Raw genomic sequence first — 19824 nt, 5'->3', positions numbered from 1 at the left:
TAAGACATTACCTAATTATGATGGTATGTCATGGTAATTACTATTATTCAGTGATATATAATCATGAATTATGTCTTATTAAGTAGATGTTAAGACATTACCTAATTATGATGGTATGTCATGGTAATTATTATTATTCAGTGATATATAATCATGGATTATGTCTTATTAAGTATATGATAAGACATTACCTAATTATGATGGTATGTCATGGTAATTACTATTATGCAGTGATATATAATCATGAATTATGTCTTATTAAGTAGATGTTAAGACATTACCTAATTATGATGGTATGTCATGGTAATTACTATTATTCAGTGATATATATAATCATGAATTATGTCTTATTAAGTAGATGTTAAGACATTACCTAATTATGTTGGTATGTCATGGTAATTACTATTATTCAGTGATATATAATCATGAATTATGTCTTATTAAGTAGATGTTAAGACATTACCTAATTATGATGGTATGTCATAGTAATTACTATTATTCAGCGATATATAATCTGGATTAGGAAACAGATTTTTAAAAATAATATCTTCTAATAGTTAAGCACACACAGTCCTATGTTGTTGCATAATTGAACCCATAGATGTTTAAAACAAAAATTTATTTAATCATGTTTTTATGTCAAATGTCCCCTCTCTGATATGTCTGTCTCCAAACTGTCCTCTCTCAAATTGTCCCCTCTCCAAAATGTCAATTCTCCAAGTTGTCCACTCTGTTTTGTCCGCCTCCAAATTGTCAGGACACACTAAGATTGCTGAAAGTTCCAGCTGCAAAGACACCTTTAATATTATTAACAAGCTAATGTCAAGAAACACATATCCACCACTTCCAATGACCATTTATCCGACTGATCATCTGCACCAGTTTGCAAATTTCTTCTGTAACAAAGTGCAAATCAACTTGACAACACAATTTCAATCAATTTATTATCATCAAGCATTTGTGAGACAGAATTTAAAAGGCAACCTTAAACAGTATTGTCTCTATGGATTTCTTACATACAACGCTAATGAAGAGAATCCCAACGTCATTTGAAGCTGATCTGATTCTGAGATCAGTGCTGCTTGAGTACTTAGATTCAATATTGCCATCAGTAACCAATGTTGATACTTCTCTCTAATCCTTGGAATTTCTATCATTTTTTAAAACTGCCATTTAAAGCCTATTTGGAAGAAACCAATGCTTAACCTTAATGACTTAAAAAAAACTACTGCCCTGTTTCTGAAAGTTTGTTATTGTCAAAAAAAGTCAGAAAAAATTGTTCTGTCCCAGCTGTTATCCAACCTTAATTTAAATAGTTTTTTTTTATATCAATTTACAGTCTACATTACTACCATCTTCTACCTTGTTGCTGACAGTAAAACACATTTTTGTCAAATATTACCAATACATTATGCAGCTTTGAACTAACTTTTAATTACAGATGTTTTACAGACATACTGTGATAGGTCATATTTATCTGTCCACGTATCCTGCCATCAATATCACCCAGTACCACTCTGAACCTGAACTCAATCCTGAGATACAATTTTTTAGGAGGAAATGTCAATGTCAACATAAGTTTCAGCTCCTGGGTACAGCCCTCCCCCAGGGTGAAAGGGCATGGGGGTAGGGGATACATACTTCATAATTATGCTCTATATTTTGTAAAACTTGACACATACCCTTCCAGTTTCCTGTGAGTGCCATCTGTCTGTTAATGACAATATCAATTTCTGTCGCACCCTGTTTGACAGCATATCGAATTTCTTCAAGTCTTGTTTCTAGAGGATACTGACCAGATGGAAACCCTGTTGCCACTGTTCAAAGAATCAAGGAAGACAATTCAAGAAAAGAACAAAAAAGAGATAATTCAAAGAATGTTTATTCGTCAGATAAACATCTCTGTCTGATTTATCATAACTGACATAATTAAAGGAGTACGATTTCAGGATGCTTAATCTGGAATCTATTCCAAAATTTCACAAATACAGTGTTCTTAAGTGCAAAGACAAAAACCCTACCTTTGATTTTCACTTTCTATGATACAGAAACTTGGTTTGGATCATATTGTTATAAGCGCCTTGTGTTACAGTAATATATTCAAAAGGGAAATAACTCTTACAGCATTTCCTCTCTCTAATTCAATGCAAGAAACCAACACTAATTCCAGATTTTTTTAATCATACTAGAAACATACCATGCCTTTAATTAGCATTTACATTAACATTGAGAAAGCTATGTTATGATGAGTCCTATTCCAAACTAATTTTAATTTCAGTTTCCACCAGACACCTTGTAAGATACAAGCACGTATGCAAACTAACATAAAATGTGCAACAGTGGCTCCTGCTAGTCTCAATTCATGAGCCAAATGAAAGGCTCTAATTGTAAATAAACACAAAGAAATGACGGTGGAAAAAATGGTATACAAAAGAAATGAGACAAACGATTTTTAGCACCAAAAAAAGTCAGCAAGCCTCTTGTCTTATTATAAGCAGATCTCAATTTTAATCAGATTATGTCTGCAAGCCTCATCTGGAATTGCATAAATTTTGGAGAAGGGGGTTGGATGTTCCAATTGTGCACATAAACCTATCATGTGGTTTGTTGTTTTAACATGAATTTTCAGCACATGATATTATTCTACATGGTGGACAGTTTATCTGGTGCAGGAATAACCCAGTAACATCCCAGGAAGAACCACCAGCCCACGGGGAGCTTATTGCAAGCTTTTTCACAAGCCCACGCTGGCCCAGCAGATACCTGAAACCACCTGATCAGAGGTGAGATGTCAGTGATCTGTATAGGTCAGCACCTTAGACCTCTCTGCCAAATGGACCCCTCAAAATTATGAACTATTTCAAAAATTTCATATAACTTACCAGATGCTACTGGAATGTGTGATCCATTTGCTGCCTTCAAAGCTCTAACAGCATCTGCAACCCGGCTTGGGTAGACACATACTGCCCCAACCGTAATGCCTGAAATTAGAATAAACAATAGTAAAAATTTAATGTATAATTTTGTGAAAAGGTGATAGCAGCCAACTATACCATCATCAGGAAGGCAAGGTAACCAATAATTTTCTAAGCCCTTCTACAGACTAATTAGCAATGCAATGTAACTGACCATTGTCAATGTCAATATATATTTCAGAAAACATCAAAGTACCATCATGTCATCTTTCATTTTGATGTTTGGAATACAAACCAGCCAGCCAACTTGTACTATTGAAAGTAAAAACCAAGCCCACCTTCAAACTTGTTGTACTATTAAAGCTAAAACCCAAGCCCACCTTTAAACTTGTTTCATTATTAAAATTAAACCCCTTGCTGGTCTTCAAATTTGTTGTATGTTAATGACAGAACACAAACCATTCTCCAAACTTGATGTACTATTAAAAGTAAAACCCGAGCCAGAATAAAAAATTATTGTACTATTAAAGGTAAAACCCAAGCCAGCTTTCAAATTTGTTTTACTACTAAAGGTAAACCCCAAGCCAGTCTTAGAAACTAATACTATAATAGGTAAATTCCAAGCTGACATTCAAAACTGTACTATGAAAGATAAAAAAGCTAAGCTGACATTCAAATTGTACTATTACGGTAAAAGCTAAGCTGGCCTTCAAACTTGTACTATTGAAGGTAATTGCCATGCTGGCCTTCAAAATTGTACTATTGAAGGTAATAGCCATGCTGCCTTCAAAATTGTACTATTAAAGGCAAAAGCCAAGCTGGCCTTCAAAATTGTACTATTAAAGGTAAAAGCCAAGCTGGCCTTCAAACCTGTACTATTAAAGGTAAAAGCCAAGCTGGCCTTCAAACTTGTACTATTAAAGGTAAAAGCCAAGCTGGCCTTCAAAACTGTACTATTAAAGGTAAAAGCCAAGCTGGCCTTCAAAATTGTACTATTAAAAGTAAAAGCCAAACTGGCCTTCAAACTGGTTATCACCATATTAATCCTCATTCAATTCTAAGTTATTTTACCTGAGTTTCCAAAGTTAAATGGCTAATGAGATTATCAAGACATAAGCCAAAATTGAATTATACCACACCGTTTTGGATCTACACCAGAACTTTACAAGAAGTTAAAATAACTCTTTTTCTTCCTGTGATAAAGCATCAGCACATATCACAAGTGATCATGGTCGGGATTTACATGCCTTTTTATGAGTCTATATTTCTCAATTTGCACCTTTATTTTTGCATTTACTAAATTTCTGCACAATACATGAATATTAACTAAATGAAACAATTATGTATGCATTAGAATTCTTTATATTTATAAGTGGCAAACCAATTTCCCTTCACACGCATGTTATACAATACGCATATTTCACCTGTATCATCAGTGCCTTATAAGCAAGGTCTCTCCTCACATAACCCTGTCAAGATCAAGGGTGTGAATGGTTAAAACAAGAAACTGTAACAAAATTTATCCGAGCAGAGTTGTCCAACAATAACATGTGGGTCATTTTTTTGTAGACTGTGCTCATACAAAAGTCAGTTCTATAATTATAGCATAACTATTACAATATATGTGTTTGGCCCACAAACATTATATTTTTGGTCAATGCAGCCCATGGTATTGAAGATGTTGGACCACCCTGTATCAGAGTGACTTTCAAGGTATTTTCATCAAGGTTTAAATCAAAGACCAACATTTTTATCTATTTTTGTCAAGTCTGTGGCTGACAAATTCTCAAGGACAGCAAGAAAAAGGTTCTTATTCATTCAAATTTAATGTATACATCATAATAAGACAGTCAGGCACATATCATATTCTGGTCCCCTGCTGCTGGGTTCTCAGCAAGGAAAGGGAAATTACACATTGTAAATTTTTGCACTTTCTATAGGATATTTTTCAAACTAATGAGGATATTTTAATGAAATTTGAACTAGTTATATATCATAGTTAGACACGCTAGCCATGACCTTACTCTCAAGCTACAGGTCACAACTAGGGAAAATATAAATCAACAACACTTATCCCTGTACAGGTATAACATTTGAATGATGAAGGTATTTTCATGCAAATTTAGCCTGCTGTATATCTAGACTAAGTAGTGTCTTATATATTCATAGTCATATCCTCTGCCCCAAAGGTCAAGGTTAAACACAAGGGAAGTATGTGGCCTGCTTTCTTCTCCAGGCCGTTAAACTGCTTCATATATTTTTATGAAATTGTACACAGTTCCACACCTTACGATGCAGCTGGCAGGTCTGTAGCTCTAAAAGCAAGGTCAGTGGTAGGAAAAAGGGTACAAGATGGGCATATTATGTGCTGTGTGGTACTCTTGTTATTTAAAGCCTTGAGGTTGTGTCACATCTCATTGTTTTGGTGTCATCTTCAAGATCAAAGCTGCAGACTTTAAGATGGTTTCTCTACTTGCTTTGCCATCAATCCATGTGACACTAATATGAAATAGTGGGTACCTTGATTATGTGCAACACAGCCACCTCTGTCACAGAATTTTCATCAATTTCCAAGACCTGGAACTATAGTAATATGGGGTTGAAAATGGATAAAATGAAAGATAATGCTGATATGCAGCTTTTTCTGAAGATTTCTTTCCTAAAATAACTTTCCATTAACTTCAATATGACACAAATGCTGGTAACAAGAACTCTTCACATGAAAATATGTGAAATAGGCTTAAACTACATAGACTTTTGACTTGACAAAGTTTTAGTTCCTATAACAATCACATAAAAAGTACACTCTGACATCAAAAGAAATAAATATATTAGGCTAAATGTTGAAGAAACATTTTTTTAAGCAAGTAGTTTTTGACAGCTTCCACAGCAACATTAAAACTCCTTAACAGCCTGGAAGAAAATATATTTTCACATCCCAAACCCCCAAATACATTGGTAACATTTTTGTCAAAGTATTGGATGAAATATTTCTAATGTCATAATCTGCCCAAAAAATGTTTATCTTGGTCCCTATGATAACCACGTGAGAAACATAATTTTCACATCTTGAGAACCACTTCATTTAATGTCAAATTTTCAAGAAATGTTTGATGTGAAATGTTTTGGTGTATATTGTGTTGTATAGCCTCATTAGCAACCATGCATCTTGGACATAAGCCAATGGAAACTTGTTTGATACTGTCTTTTAGAACTATACTGGCAATTTCAAACTTTAGAAATAAAAGATATATCTTTTACACTTTTTTAAATTGCTGTATCTATGGAAACAAGAAACTGTCTGCTAGCACACCTACCAATTATTTTGGAGGGGGGGGCGGGGGCCTTGGATTTATTTTCAAACCATAAGTGTTTTTTTTTTAAAACTACAACAGGATAGTTAATACTTCTCAGTTAATATAACTGGATATAATATGTTTTTTTCCCCCAAATTTAAGCAAGAGTTTTAAAAACTATTTAAAGACTAGAAATTTATAGTTTTGGTGTTAAAATATTTCCAGCCCCCCCACCAATTAAATGGATAATCTTTGAGTTTAATGCAACCAGGAGAAAACTCTCTGATCAAAGTTTAACCTGCAGATTACACTTTTGTATGATGTTATTTCGATCTAAGTCTAGTGTATCATACTTGGTTATTTTGAAGAATGCTTTTTTTACCCCTTCATAATTCTCTTTATATTTTAGAAAGATGTTGTTATAATTCTATGGTCCTAAACTATTCAACACAAAAGAACATAAATCAACAAGTTTTGTAAAATTCAATGAATGTTTTACTTTCACTGAATGCAAGTGAAAACTTAAAAAGAACTTAAAGACTGTAATGTGAATTAAATCCCTAATAGTCCTTAAAGTTCTATCACAAGCCCAGGATTACAGTGTTCCAAATGAATTCCCATTCTGAATGTGCTGATGTGTCAATAAGCTGAAATTTGCTAATGTGTAAACAGTCTTGATTAATCACAATGATATAATCCAAAATGTCCCTGAATGAATCTACAACAATTCCAAAATAGTCCTAAATCTATGAGCACTTTGTAACTCCAATAATACTATAAATTAATAAATTAAATCCTCTCAACTTAACATAACTAAAAGATTGATGCCACAAGACATATGTTGGGAAATTAGGAATTCTGATGTAAACAACTTAATATACTTATCCACCTGACATATTTTACAATAATCATTTTCTGAAAATACTCTGTCATCTTAATGGAATTTTCCATTAAAGTCATAAACAAATTCAGGTCTGTTTACTTAAATGTTAGAAAACTACCTGGGAAATGACCTAGAAAAGGGCAGGTAGACCATGTTTTTCAGAGGGGATTACCAATGTCCTGAATTCAAACCCAAGTAAACATGTTTACCTCTAATTAATACTTATCTTAATATATAATCTAAAATCTTAGATAAATATTATCGTATGTAATATGTTGTATGTAAGGTAGACCCAAACTCCTAACTTAAATTATGTACAAAGGTCAATCACACAATAAATTAAATATATAATAACAGGGTCAAGAGTTTCGACCTGTTCATTATGTCCATCTAATATGTCTGTGGAACCATCTGTGTAACTTATTCATGATAAAATTCCTATTAAGTTCACTTACTAGCTTTAAACTTGCACTGTGCGAATTTGGGATGAGTATATGTGTATTGAGGGCTTTTCTTTTCATTATTTACGAAAGAGAGATGTTATAAAATAAATTTTAAATTTTCAATTAGTAAAATGTTAAGATAACCCCCAATATCATATTACATGATAAATTACTTGCTGTATACACTGCTCTAAAAATGCATTATTTCAATAACAGTAGTCTTATGTTACATGTTTAGGCTCTCAAAAACAAAAGAAAGTGAAAACAACCAGCTTTGAAAAATAATAATAACAAATAATTTATATCCTTGGAAAAACACTGTAAAAATGAAAAAATAAGAATGTATGGTTTAAGAATGAAATACAAAAGTAATCCACAAATTAAATTTTAGAAGTCCTAGTAATGAAATGTTCTAATGTTCTAATATTCTTTTATTATTTCATAATTTAATGTGAAAGCATCTCATGCCATTTATACCTTAGATTTATTTGGATTTGTTGTATGATCACATTAGCATAGTCAAGCTTAGGCGAGGAAAGCTCTATATGCGTCAAAGTTAGCCATATTTAAGTGTGATTTTCAGCTTTATTAAATAGAACATGAGCTTAATTTCAAAACATTTCTATGTTTATTGGTGTGGACCCCTCTCTGCCATCCACTTATTATTAAGGTGGATAGCTTTGAGAGGACACCCTTGTTCCTTGTTCCAAACGTTTTTAAAGGTTTTTATGTGCATATGTTATTCCTTCTATAATCTGTTGCTGTGTTTCCTTCCAAAAAAATCAAAAAGAATTATGAAACAATATTTTATTGAATTTGGAATTAGGGTTCTGTTGGCTGCTCTAACTCTGACATTTAAGGCTCATACTTCCCTGGCTGGTTTTTGAGCCTTTTCCTTTATTTAGTGATCCTTGCCAGGGATCTATGTGATTTTCAGCCTTTTCCTTTATTTAGTGATCCTTGCCAGGGATCTATATGATTTTCAGCCTTTTCCTTTATTTAGTGATCCTTGCCAGGGATCTATGTGATTTTCAGCCTTTTCCTTTATTTAGTGATACTTGCCAGGGATCTATGTGATTTTCAGCCTTTTCCTTTATTTAGTGTTCCTTGCCAGGGATCTATGTGATTTTCAGCCTTTTTCTTTATTTAGTGATCCTTACCAGGGATCTATGTGACTTTGAGCCTTTTCCTTTATTTAGTGATCCTTGCCAGGGATCTATGTGATCTTCAGCCTTAATCAACTGTACATGAGCTTAGTTTTAAAAAAATTCAACAGTTTAAACAGTCAAAATTAAAGCCAAGTAAACTTTAAAATTTATGGAGTAGAGTCCCTTTCATGTTTACCATGGGCAGCCAACGGGTCTGCTACTGGTAGATGATGTCAGATGTTAATGTTTATAATGGTCATCCTATCGGTCTGCTACTGGTAGTTGTTATATATGTCAGATGTTAATGTTTACAATGGGCAACCTATGGGTCTGCTACTGGTAGTTGTTATTTATGTCAGATGTTAATGTTTACAATGGTCAACCTATGGGTCTGCTACTGGTAGTTGTTATTTATGTCAGGTGTTAATGTTTATAATGGGCAACCTATGGGTCTGCTACTGGTAGTTGTTATTTATGTCAGGTGTTAATATTTACAATGGGCAACCTATGGGTCTGCTACTGGTAGTTGTTATTTGTGTCAGGTGTTAATCTTTACCACGGATCCAATACCAAACTGGCAGAGTCAATCAAGTATAATAATTTTACCTCCTGTGCCACCAAGTGATTTAGGTCTGGCTAATGCCAGATGATGTGTCACGTTTGCCTGCCTGCAATTATGTAAGTCAGGAACAAAAGAATGGGTTAGCGCCATGTGTATGTAGACCCTGCGTCTATCGTACCGATTCATGTTGTACAAGAGCCCACATTGTTAGGTGTCAAAACTAACATGTAGACGTTGGAAACTTTGTTCTAGAACAAAGGACCCTCGATGCTGTTGTAAATCTCCCTGCTTTGACAGATGACCTGAGGCTCGTCTGTTAATCTGGACCGACTGGGGTAGAATTGATATCCAATCGGAACTGAGGAAGGGTGGGGCCATCAATTCAAACCAGAATTTAACAGTCATTTGGACTGGGAATGAATTAGTCATTGTGAAGCATCGTGCTGAGAAGTTGTAGCAGTAACTCCGAGGAATACACTTGTGAATTGGCGGGAAAAGAAACCTTTGTACATTCAAGGACAGAAAGCTTTGTAAAGGTCAGTGAGTTATTTGCTCGATTGTTGCAGAAACTTACGGCATTGTAATTGTAATTATGTGGAGTATGTATATTTACTTACAAGAATTGTTAGTACATAGAATTACTTTTGTATTGTTTAATTTACATGCGTACTTGAGAAATGAGCTATGATTATGTAGATTGCTAGCTCGTAGACAGAATTAATATTGTAATTCGCTATCTGGTTACTTCATGGTAAACTAGTGTATTTATGTGATATTCTAGATTTTGCAATTGTTGAATTAAATTGTAACTTTGGAAATGGTTGCAGTGTGTAAATTTAAATAATATGGATATTTGAATATTTGTGTACACTTGTGGGAGTGTAATGTACAGAAATACGTCTGATTGTTGTGATATTGTTTAGAATAATGAGATTAAGAATATATTGATGTGACGCAATTTAGTGATGTCTGTATGATAAGTAGGATACCGCTCTTTATTGCAACGTTGTTTTCTATAAGAATGTGTGTGGTTTTTGATGTGCATGAATGCATGACTGAAGATGTAGATAGCCTTTATCTGATGATTGATTGTTGATTTATTGTGAGGTGAGATGGCTAACGAAACATGCTAACGTCCTTGTGTTTTTCGCAGGAAGCTTTTGGGGACAGAACTACCGGGTAGTCAAGTCCCGAGTCTCAGAGAGACAGGATAGAACAAGGCAGTAGGCAGAGAACAAGCCTAGTTGCTACAGAAAGAGAGAGAGAAGGGGGAGGAGAAAAGGAGACAAAAGGGGAAGAGGATAGGAAGAATCGGAGTACGGAGAATGCCGGAAGGAGGAAAGGAATTAGCAGAGTAGAGCACAGATGAGTAGAAACCAAGTACAGGGGAAAGCCATCTCACACTATAATCACATGATGAAATAGGTTGTTACATGGTCGAGAGGAAGAAGATTGGTTGAGAAATTAATATCGTTTAAGTTGTATTAAATTGTTATTCTTTTGAATTTCACCTTTGTGTTCTTAATAATTTAATTGTCGGTATTGCTGACTGGGGGCTCAGAGCTTTGTCTCTCTCTATCACTAATTTCACTTCCTACAAAAACGAGCCAGGGTGGGAATTCCATAGTAATTCAAATAAATATTGGGAGCCCCCTACCCCCAAAAATTCCATAGTAATTCAAATAAATATTGGGAGCACCCCACCCCAACTCATAACAGAGCGTACGTAGAACGCCACATGATGTATTCACTATAACAGGCATCTTTATGTTCTAGCACTGGTTCCAGTACACTAAAAAAAAAGGCCCACAGAGGTGACACAGGAAACATACGATCAAATATATTGCTGCAATATTATCACATCTAAAAAACTTAATTTACTTTACTGTATGTACAAAATTGCTAACCATGTAGAGGGATGCCATGTTGCCTGCCCGTGATTATGTAAGTCTAGAACAAAGGAATTGATCAGAAGCCATGTATATATGTTAGACCCCGTGGCTATAGTGGTCCTGCTCGTAATTGTTACGAGAGCCCAGCTCGTGGTTAGAATTAATATTGTAATTCGCTATTTGGTTACTTCGTAGTAAACTAGTGCATTTATTCATGTGATATTCTAGATTTTGCAACTGTTGAATTGAACTGTAACTTTGGAAAATGGCTGTAGTATGTAAAATTATTTAATATGGATAAATGAATATCTGTGTACCTTTGTGGGAGTGTAATGTACAGAAATGCATCGGATTGCTGTGCTATTGTTCAGTATAATGAGACCAAGAATATATATACTGAGGTGATGCAATTTAGTGATGTCTGTATAAGTAGTTGATACAGTGCTTTTATTATGACATTGTTTACCATACAAGAGCATATGGGTATTTCGATGTACACAAATGCATGACCAAAAGATGTAATAGCCTTTTTCTGATGATTGGTTGTTGGTTTAATGTGAGACAAGATGGCTAAAGAAATATGCTAAAGTCCTTGTGTTTTCACAGGAAGCTTTTAGGGCACAGACTTCCGGTGTGGTTTAGTCCTGAGTCTCTAGGAGAGAGACAGATTAGAGACTAGTGGAGAAGTCGATTGTGAATCAAAGGCTAGTCGGAGAGCAGAGTCAAGGAGGAGGAGGAAAGGAGTCTAGGAGGAGGAATTGGTGAAGGAGCAGTCTAGGAGAAGGAGGTAGGAGGGAAGTCGGATGGAGAGAAGAAATTGGCGGGATAAGAGAGATTCACATGAGTAGAAAACAAGGACAGGTGGAAAAGCGATCTCACACTATAAATCTGAAGATGCAATAGGCTATCACTTGGTCGAGAGGAAGAAGAGTGATTGGGAAATTATTATCATTTGAATATTGAATTGTATTAAATTGTTATTCTTTTGAATTTTACCTTTTGTGGTCTCAATAATTTAACTGTTGGCATTGCTGACTGGGGGCTCGGAGCCTTACCTCTCTCTATCACTAATTTCACTCCCTACAAAATCGATCCCGGGGAGGGACTTCTATGGCAATTTAAATAATATATTGGGAGCACCCCTCCCCAACCCTACCAATCCCCACAAGGGACATGCACATGATAAATTCATTGTTAGCAGATGTGCATGTCCAGATAGTTTGTCCAGTTGTATGACCAGTTTTCTCATCACTACAAAAGGCAGCAGTACAAAACTACCACAAGGATTATAATGCCATTTACCACTACTGTAAGAACATGTGTATTCAACGACTGTCAAGATAAGAAGTACTGCAAAAAAATGATCACAAGATAAACATTGTTTGGCATGCACATTGTTAATAGCTTACAAGTAAATTATTTTCAAGCTGTAAGTCTAAAAAGCAGATCAGAAACAAGATGACATTCAAACCAGTTGTTGCATACCACGTAAATATTTAACATTTTTATAAACAATGGAGCCTAAATGAAATAATTACACTTGACTTTAAAGTGATCACAGCATCTGCCTCAGATGCAGGATGATGTGGGTTCGAACCCCCGCCGAGTCATACCAAAGGCTTATAAAATGGCACTAGCAGCTGCAATTGCTTGGCACTCAACATTAAGAGTCAGTGTTAGGACTGGTCGGCCTGGTCTCAGAATAATATGACTGGGTGGGACATGATGCTACTTGTCTGAAGCATGATGCCCCAGTGATAGACATCATTATAAATGGCAACCCTGCAGACAGCATAGTGGTATGACTAAAAAACTGATATAAGCTACATTAAAAATCCATATCAAACACATACACACACACACAAACTCTACATGGCCACCATTCCTTCACGGCTATATGCAGTCTTCTATCCCTCACATTATGCAGAGCATCATTTGTCTTAGTGCTTAGATATAAATGATATCAAAAGGTAATCATTATTTTATAAGTCATGGTAGATACATTACAATGATAATGACTTATACTATGCACATTATGAATGTCTGAACTTCTTTTTTTTTCTTCAAACAAATGACATATATTTGACTTTAAAAAATATCTGCCAACTTACATGATCCATTCATATACAGTTTAAAAGGAACAAAATAATTTTGCAAGCTGTAATGAACTACCCAAAATAACATAAAAAAATAAACAAGAACATTTTATTAAATTAAAAAACAAACTTCCATAGTGAAGACCAGTGAAACTTACTTGGCATAAGCTTAACAGTGGAATCAGAAGGAAAAAAAGCTTGCAAACATCTGAAACAAACAGTAATCTGAACTTAAAAAATAATGCAGATTTCATGTAAAATACAACAAGATTTGACAATTCTGACATTAACACTTGCAAAATATTACACATACTGGACACATTATAACTGACAGACTGCCAAAATTATATTTTTTTAGTGATTTGAAATTTGTTCTCTGATATCAATGTTATATTTCCTAAGTGCTCCGAGAGCATATATTAATGAGTCATAAACATTAAAATCCTAAGTTGCTTAAAGCATTCATTTTTGTATCATTTATTGGGTCCTAAACATTAAAATCATGTTGTTGATTAAAGCATAAATTCTTTATCATTTATCAATCATAAACACTAAAATCCTGATTTTAATTCAAGTGCAAATTTCTTTATAATTTATCAAGTCATAAACATTAGAATCCTGATGTTGATAAAAGAATAAATTTCTTTATAATTTATTGTCATAAATATTAAAATCCTGATTTTAATTAAAGCATAAATTTCTTTATCATTTATCAAGTCATAAACTTGAAAATCCTAATGTTGACTAAAGCATAAATTTCTTTATAATTTATGAAGTCATAAACATTAAAATCCTGATTTTAATTAAAGTGCAAATTTCTTTATCATTTATCAAGTCATAACACTAAAATCCTAGATGTTAATTAAAGCATAAATTTCTTTATAATTTATCAAGTCATAAACATTAAAATCCTGATTTTAATTAAGGCATACATTTCTTTATCATTTATTGTCATAAACATTAAAATCCTTATTTTAATTAAGGCATAAATTTCTTTATAATTTATCAAGTCATAAACATTAAAATCCTGACTTTAATTAAAGCATAAATTTCTTTATCATTTATCAAGTCATAAACTTTAAAATCCTGATGCTGATTAAAGCATAAATTTCTTTATAATTTATCAAGTCATAAACACTAAAATCCTGATTTTAATTAAGGCATAAATTTCTTTATCATTTATTGTCATAAACATTAAAATCCTGACTTTAATTAAACCAAATTTCTTTATAATTTATCAAGTCATAAACATTAAAATCCTGATTTTAATTAAAGCACAAATTTCTTTATCATTTATCAAGTCATAAACATTAAAATCCTGATGTTGATTAAAGCATAAATTTCTTTATAATTTATCATCATAAACATTAAAATCCTGACTTTAATTAAACCATAAATTTCTTTATCATTTATCAAGTCATAAACATTAAAATCCTGATTTTAATTAAAGCATAAATTTCTTTATCATTTATCAAGTCATAAACATTAAAATCCTGATGCTGATTAAACCATAAATTTCTTTATCATTTATCAAGTCATAAACATTAAAATCCTGATTTTAATTAAAGCATAAATTTCTTTATAATTTATAAAGTCATAAACATTAAAATCCTGATGTTGATTAAAAGCACATAAATTTTAGCATCATTTATTGCACAATGAATTTAATAATTTTATTAGACATTTGCTGCAGAAATTTTATTTACTTTCGATGTTCATTTCCACTGAACTGCATCAAAGAATTTCTGACTGTTTTACTAGCAATGAGTTTTACAGAATGATTGTTTCCCACTCTATGCCACTGACTAACTTATTAGGCTTATTGCAATCACCAAAGATGGCTGACCAACTGATCAAATTAATAAAGAAATTACCAAAACTTGCCTCTGCTTATGTTGCAGAATGATTTACTGCAAGTCTTTGTAACAAAGGCAACTAAATAACGTACTAGATTACAGTTTATCTTTTGCTTGTTATTTTGTAAGCAGATGTCACAAAAGGACTGAGGTGAAATAATATAGCCATGTATTAACAACAATCAGGATCTGGAAACTAATTTAAACATGATTAACAAAATTAAAGTAGATAACAAAGTTACAGAATTTTAACAATTCAGTTTTCAACAAATATCAAAATGATCAGTTTTACAAGAGCAAAATATTGCAAATCTTGTCATAAAAATTTCCTTTCATTACTCATTTCAGACACAAAAATGTTGCTTACTGCAAATCATTTTTAACTAGATGGAGATTTAAAACCCTCAAACATGTATATTTGTTAAATAAAATAATGTCCTTGATTCAGGATATATTATTATAAAATCAGACCATCCAGTCACCAAAATAGTAATTGGCTTTCAGCACTTGTTAAATGTACTTGATTCCTTTTATGTGGCTACATGGTCCGATCACATTAAAAAAATATCTTGTGAAACACAAGAAAAACAAGCGTTATGTATATTTAATTTAATTGTTTGTTTGGTAGTTTAAAAAAAAAATTATTTCATTACATGCTACTGTAATGTAACATTGTATGCTGGACTTGACCTTGTCCAAAACTGAGTTCATTTCTGCTTGACCTGATTGACATTTTTATTTCATTTTATGTCAACAACTAATATATAACTAAATTATTCTATATGTTTATGAGCTTATTATCAGGATCATTATTAATAGAAGAGTTAAGTATGTTATCTGGGTCAAAGTTTTGGAGTTTCCAACGTGAATTTTACAGGTATGGTTTTGATTTTGTAAAGATCAGGCTCATTAGAGAAGGTTATTTTCCAATTAGATAACGTTTTTTTAAGAAAATGCTAATTGTGACTTGAGGTCAAGTAGAGAGCTATATAATCTTGTAATTGTACAGACTTGGTCATTTGTGCTTTAACAGCTAGCATTTTCAAGTTGTATTATGTTGTGACCGTTTTGCCTGTATTTTTTTTCTTTTTCAAATTATTGAATTCAAGTGATTATTTTCTCTCGAAATACAAAAGTGCTCCTATAAAATTCTTGGATAAAGACATACAATGGAATTTACAGTATATTCAAACATGGAATTATATTACTCAGATTCAACAAAAGACTGTTGATACATCAGCACTCCGTAAGTTATAACAGATACGTCATTGCCTTCAGTTTTGGATCTCTTTGGAACTTGTACTGAGTTTTATTCAGGATTTTACATTATTAGGACTTGTGTCAGTAATTCTTGGATTATTTTGCCATTTAATTTGCAATACCATAAGTTCTTTCTTCTCATTTTCACTTTGTATTCTAGGGAAATAAATTATCTGTTAAATTGTCGTCTTTTCTGCTACCATACTTATTATAAAAGCATAGACTTGTAAAAGAAAATTGGGTGATCATCCTTGGGATACAAATATTGCTAAAATATTTCAGAAAACTTTGTTTTTGAAATTTTAATTCCCCTAGTTTCTGAATTTTTAAAATCCCAAGTATTATTTCACATTTTAGAAATCTTTAGTCAAATGAGCAAGCTTTTTACAATGTCATCAAAAGTGGAGATCTTTATTTCAAGTCCTACCCAGGAGCAGTTAGACTTCTTGAAAAAAGTTAAATTGCTTCAACTGGCCAGAAAATATGATGTGTTTGAGGCAAAAGCTTCTTCAACAAAGCAAGAAATAAAAAATATTTTGGTCCAATATTTGGTGGAAAAGAATATTGTGGATAAAAGTGATTTGGATTTGATTGGTAGGTCTGTATCAGATTCTAACATAAAAGTAAAGGAACTAAAATTAAAATGCAAGATGGAATTAGAGTTAATAAAGCTTGAGCTTCAGGAAGAGAAAGGAGAGAAACAAATGCAATTAGATAAAGAGGAAAGAGAGTTAAACGCAACCGGAGGAGAAGAAAATTCAATTAGATCATGAGGAAAGAGAGAGGAAAATGCAATTGGAGAAAGAGGAGAGAGAGAGACAAATGCAGTTACAGAAAGAAGAAAAATAAATGCTACTGGAGAAAGATGAGAGAGAAAAACAAATGCAAATGCAATTGGAGAGAGACAAATGCAAATGCAAAAAGAAAAGGAAGAAAGACAATCTCAACTTAGATTAAAAGAACTGGAGCTGGCAAAGTGACAAGCACATCACCACTTTACACATAAATTCAAGTTTTGATGTTACTAAGAATATTAGGTTAGTGCCCCCTTTTAGAAAAAAAGAAGTAGATAAATATTTTCCTCAATTTGAAAAAAATTGCTGAAAATTCAAAATGGCCAAAACAGTATTGGACTCTATTATTACAAAGTGCACCTTTTGGAAAAGCCAGAGGCATCTATGCTTCCCTGTCAGAACAGCAAAGTGCTGACAAAGATCTAGTTAAGGAATGCATCTTAAAGGGTTATGAGTTAGTGCCTGAGGCTTACAGACGAGAATTCAGAAACTATAAAAAAGAAGGTGGACAAACTCAAGTCGAATTTGCAAAAGAATAAGAACAGTTATTTGATAGGTGGTGCTTAGCCAAGAAAGTTGATCAAGATTACGAAAATCTCATATTACGTTAAGAGTTCAAGAAATGTGTCCATAGTGATGTTAAGACTTATCTTGATGAGCATAACATTGAAACTTTAGAAAACGCTGCTTGTACTGCTGACAAGTATATCTTAGCTGATAACATTTCTTTTATAAGTAAGTCTTCCACTCAGCAGTCTTCTGGTAAAAAAGTATTTCAGCCTAATATGAGCCCTTCTAAATCTCAATCTGGCACAACATTTAGAAATCAAATTTTGGATAAGATTGATTAGAAGTCCTTATCTCTTCTTTCATGTACCTATTGCCAAGAAGAAAGGACACATTATTTCTGATTGCTACAAACTGAAAAATAAGCATCAGAATAAAGACAGACCTATTCCAAATGCTCTTATTTCTAAGAGGTCATGGTCATGTACTGAAATACATTTGCTGGGTCTAATAAACCCGTCTGATTTTATTATGGAGAATTATGAACCATTTGTATTGAAGGGTTCTATATCACTCATGGGTGATTCGGCCAATCCTATCCCTATTAATATTTTAAGGGACACAGGAACTTCTCAGAGTCTTTAATTATCAAGTACTTTGTCTTTTTCTTAGAAGTCTTCTTCTAATGAGAGTGTTCTTATTCAGGGAGTAGAGTGCGGCTTTGTTAATGTTCTTCTCCATTGTGTAAATTTGTCATCAGACTTATTCCCAGGACCCAGGACAGTCGGCACAGTGTCTATTTTACCTATTGAGGGCATTCATTTATTACTAGGCAATGACCTCGCTATCGAAACGTTCTATATCACTCATGAGTGATTCAGCCAATCCTATCCCTATTAAAATTTTAAGAGACACAGGAGCTTCTCAGAGTCTTTTATTATCAGGTACTTTGCTTTTTTTTCTGAGAAGTCTTCTTCTAATGAGAGTGTTCTTATTCTGGGAGCAGAGTGTGGCTTTGTTAATGTTCCTCTCCATTGTGTAAATTTGTCATCAGATTTAGTCTCAGGACTCGTGACAGTCAGAACCGTGTTTTCTTTACCTGTTGAGGGTGTTCATGTATTACTAGGCAATGACCTAGCTGGAGATATGGTTATGATTAATCCACTTGTAACTAACAAGCCTTGTTTGGATCAGAAAGTCGATCCTACTGAAAAAGAATTCCCTGATTTATACTCATCTAGTGCAGTTACTTGAGCTATGGCAAAGAAAGCTCTTGAGAATGATGTTGATAAGGAATGTATTGCTTTAGCTGACACATGTATTGGTCAGGCTTTTGATGAGGTCTCTTTCACTATGTGTTTGGATCAGTCAAAAATTATTGATCACAGTGATCCACTTTTAATTACTCATTCTCTTTATTCTAATCAGGGTGACAAATGACAATAACTTGTCATCGAACACTAAAAAGATCCTAAGATCTCCTTTTTGTTTCAAAGGGCCATTAATGAAACTGAAGCCACAGAAGTACCTGTTTGTTATTTCGTTAAAACTGGGATTCTTATGAGAAGATGGATACTACCTGAAGTACCTGCTGGTGACAAGTGGTCAGTGAACTATCAAACTGTAGTTACAAAATCGTACAGACAGGAAATTCTTAGTCTGGCCCATGAAACTCCTTTAGGGATTAATAAGCTTTATCACAAGATCTTGACTCATTTCTATTGGCCAAAAGTTTAAAGTGATGTTTGTAAATACTGCAGATCTTGTCACACTTGTCAAATGGAAAACCCAATCAGAAAATACCCAAGGCTCATCTGCAACCTATTCCTGCATTTGATGAACCATTGAGCAGAATTATGGTAGATTGTGTCGGTCCCTTACCTAAGACCAAGTCAGGTAACCAATACTTGTTGACCATAATGTGTGAATCAACAAGATTCCCATAGGCAATTCCTTTGAGGAATATTAAAACTAAAACAACAGAAAAACTTTGATAAAGTTTTTTACTCAATTTGGCTTTCCCAAATCTGTCCAGTCTGATTAACTCTTTACCTTCTGCTAACGCATATATGCAACCATAAAAATAGCCTTGTAACCCCAGCGACACATATACAAGCTGCTAATAATACTCTCTCTGTCCAGGCTGGTTCATACATGCGTTTCCGGCCAAGG

General features: G+C 33.5%; 1 protein-coding gene across 1 annotated transcript in view; it reads right to left on the bottom strand.

Annotated features, from left to right (window-relative positions):
• The window catches only part of LOC149801288 (deoxyribose-phosphate aldolase-like), a 50322-nt gene that overhangs the window by 20400 nt on the left and 10098 nt on the right, over positions 1 to 19824 (bottom strand). Inside the window, exons 4-5 of the mRNA XM_089955346.1 lie at positions 2883 to 2981; positions 1683 to 1817 (exon numbers count right to left, since the gene is read on the bottom strand). Of these exons, the coding sequence (XP_089811472.1) occupies positions 1683 to 1817; positions 2883 to 2981 (234 nt within the window). The remainder of the gene's footprint in view (positions 1 to 1682; positions 1818 to 2882; positions 2982 to 19824) is intronic.

This window comes from Sinohyriopsis cumingii, chromosome 4 (assembly GCF_028554795.1).
Source record: "Sinohyriopsis cumingii isolate HCF-2022 chromosome 4, ASM2855479v2, whole genome shotgun sequence".
In the NCBI taxonomy this organism is placed as follows: domain Eukaryota; kingdom Metazoa; phylum Mollusca; class Bivalvia; order Unionida; family Unionidae; genus Sinohyriopsis; species Sinohyriopsis cumingii.
This window is presented reverse-complemented; position numbering and strand designations above follow the sequence as displayed.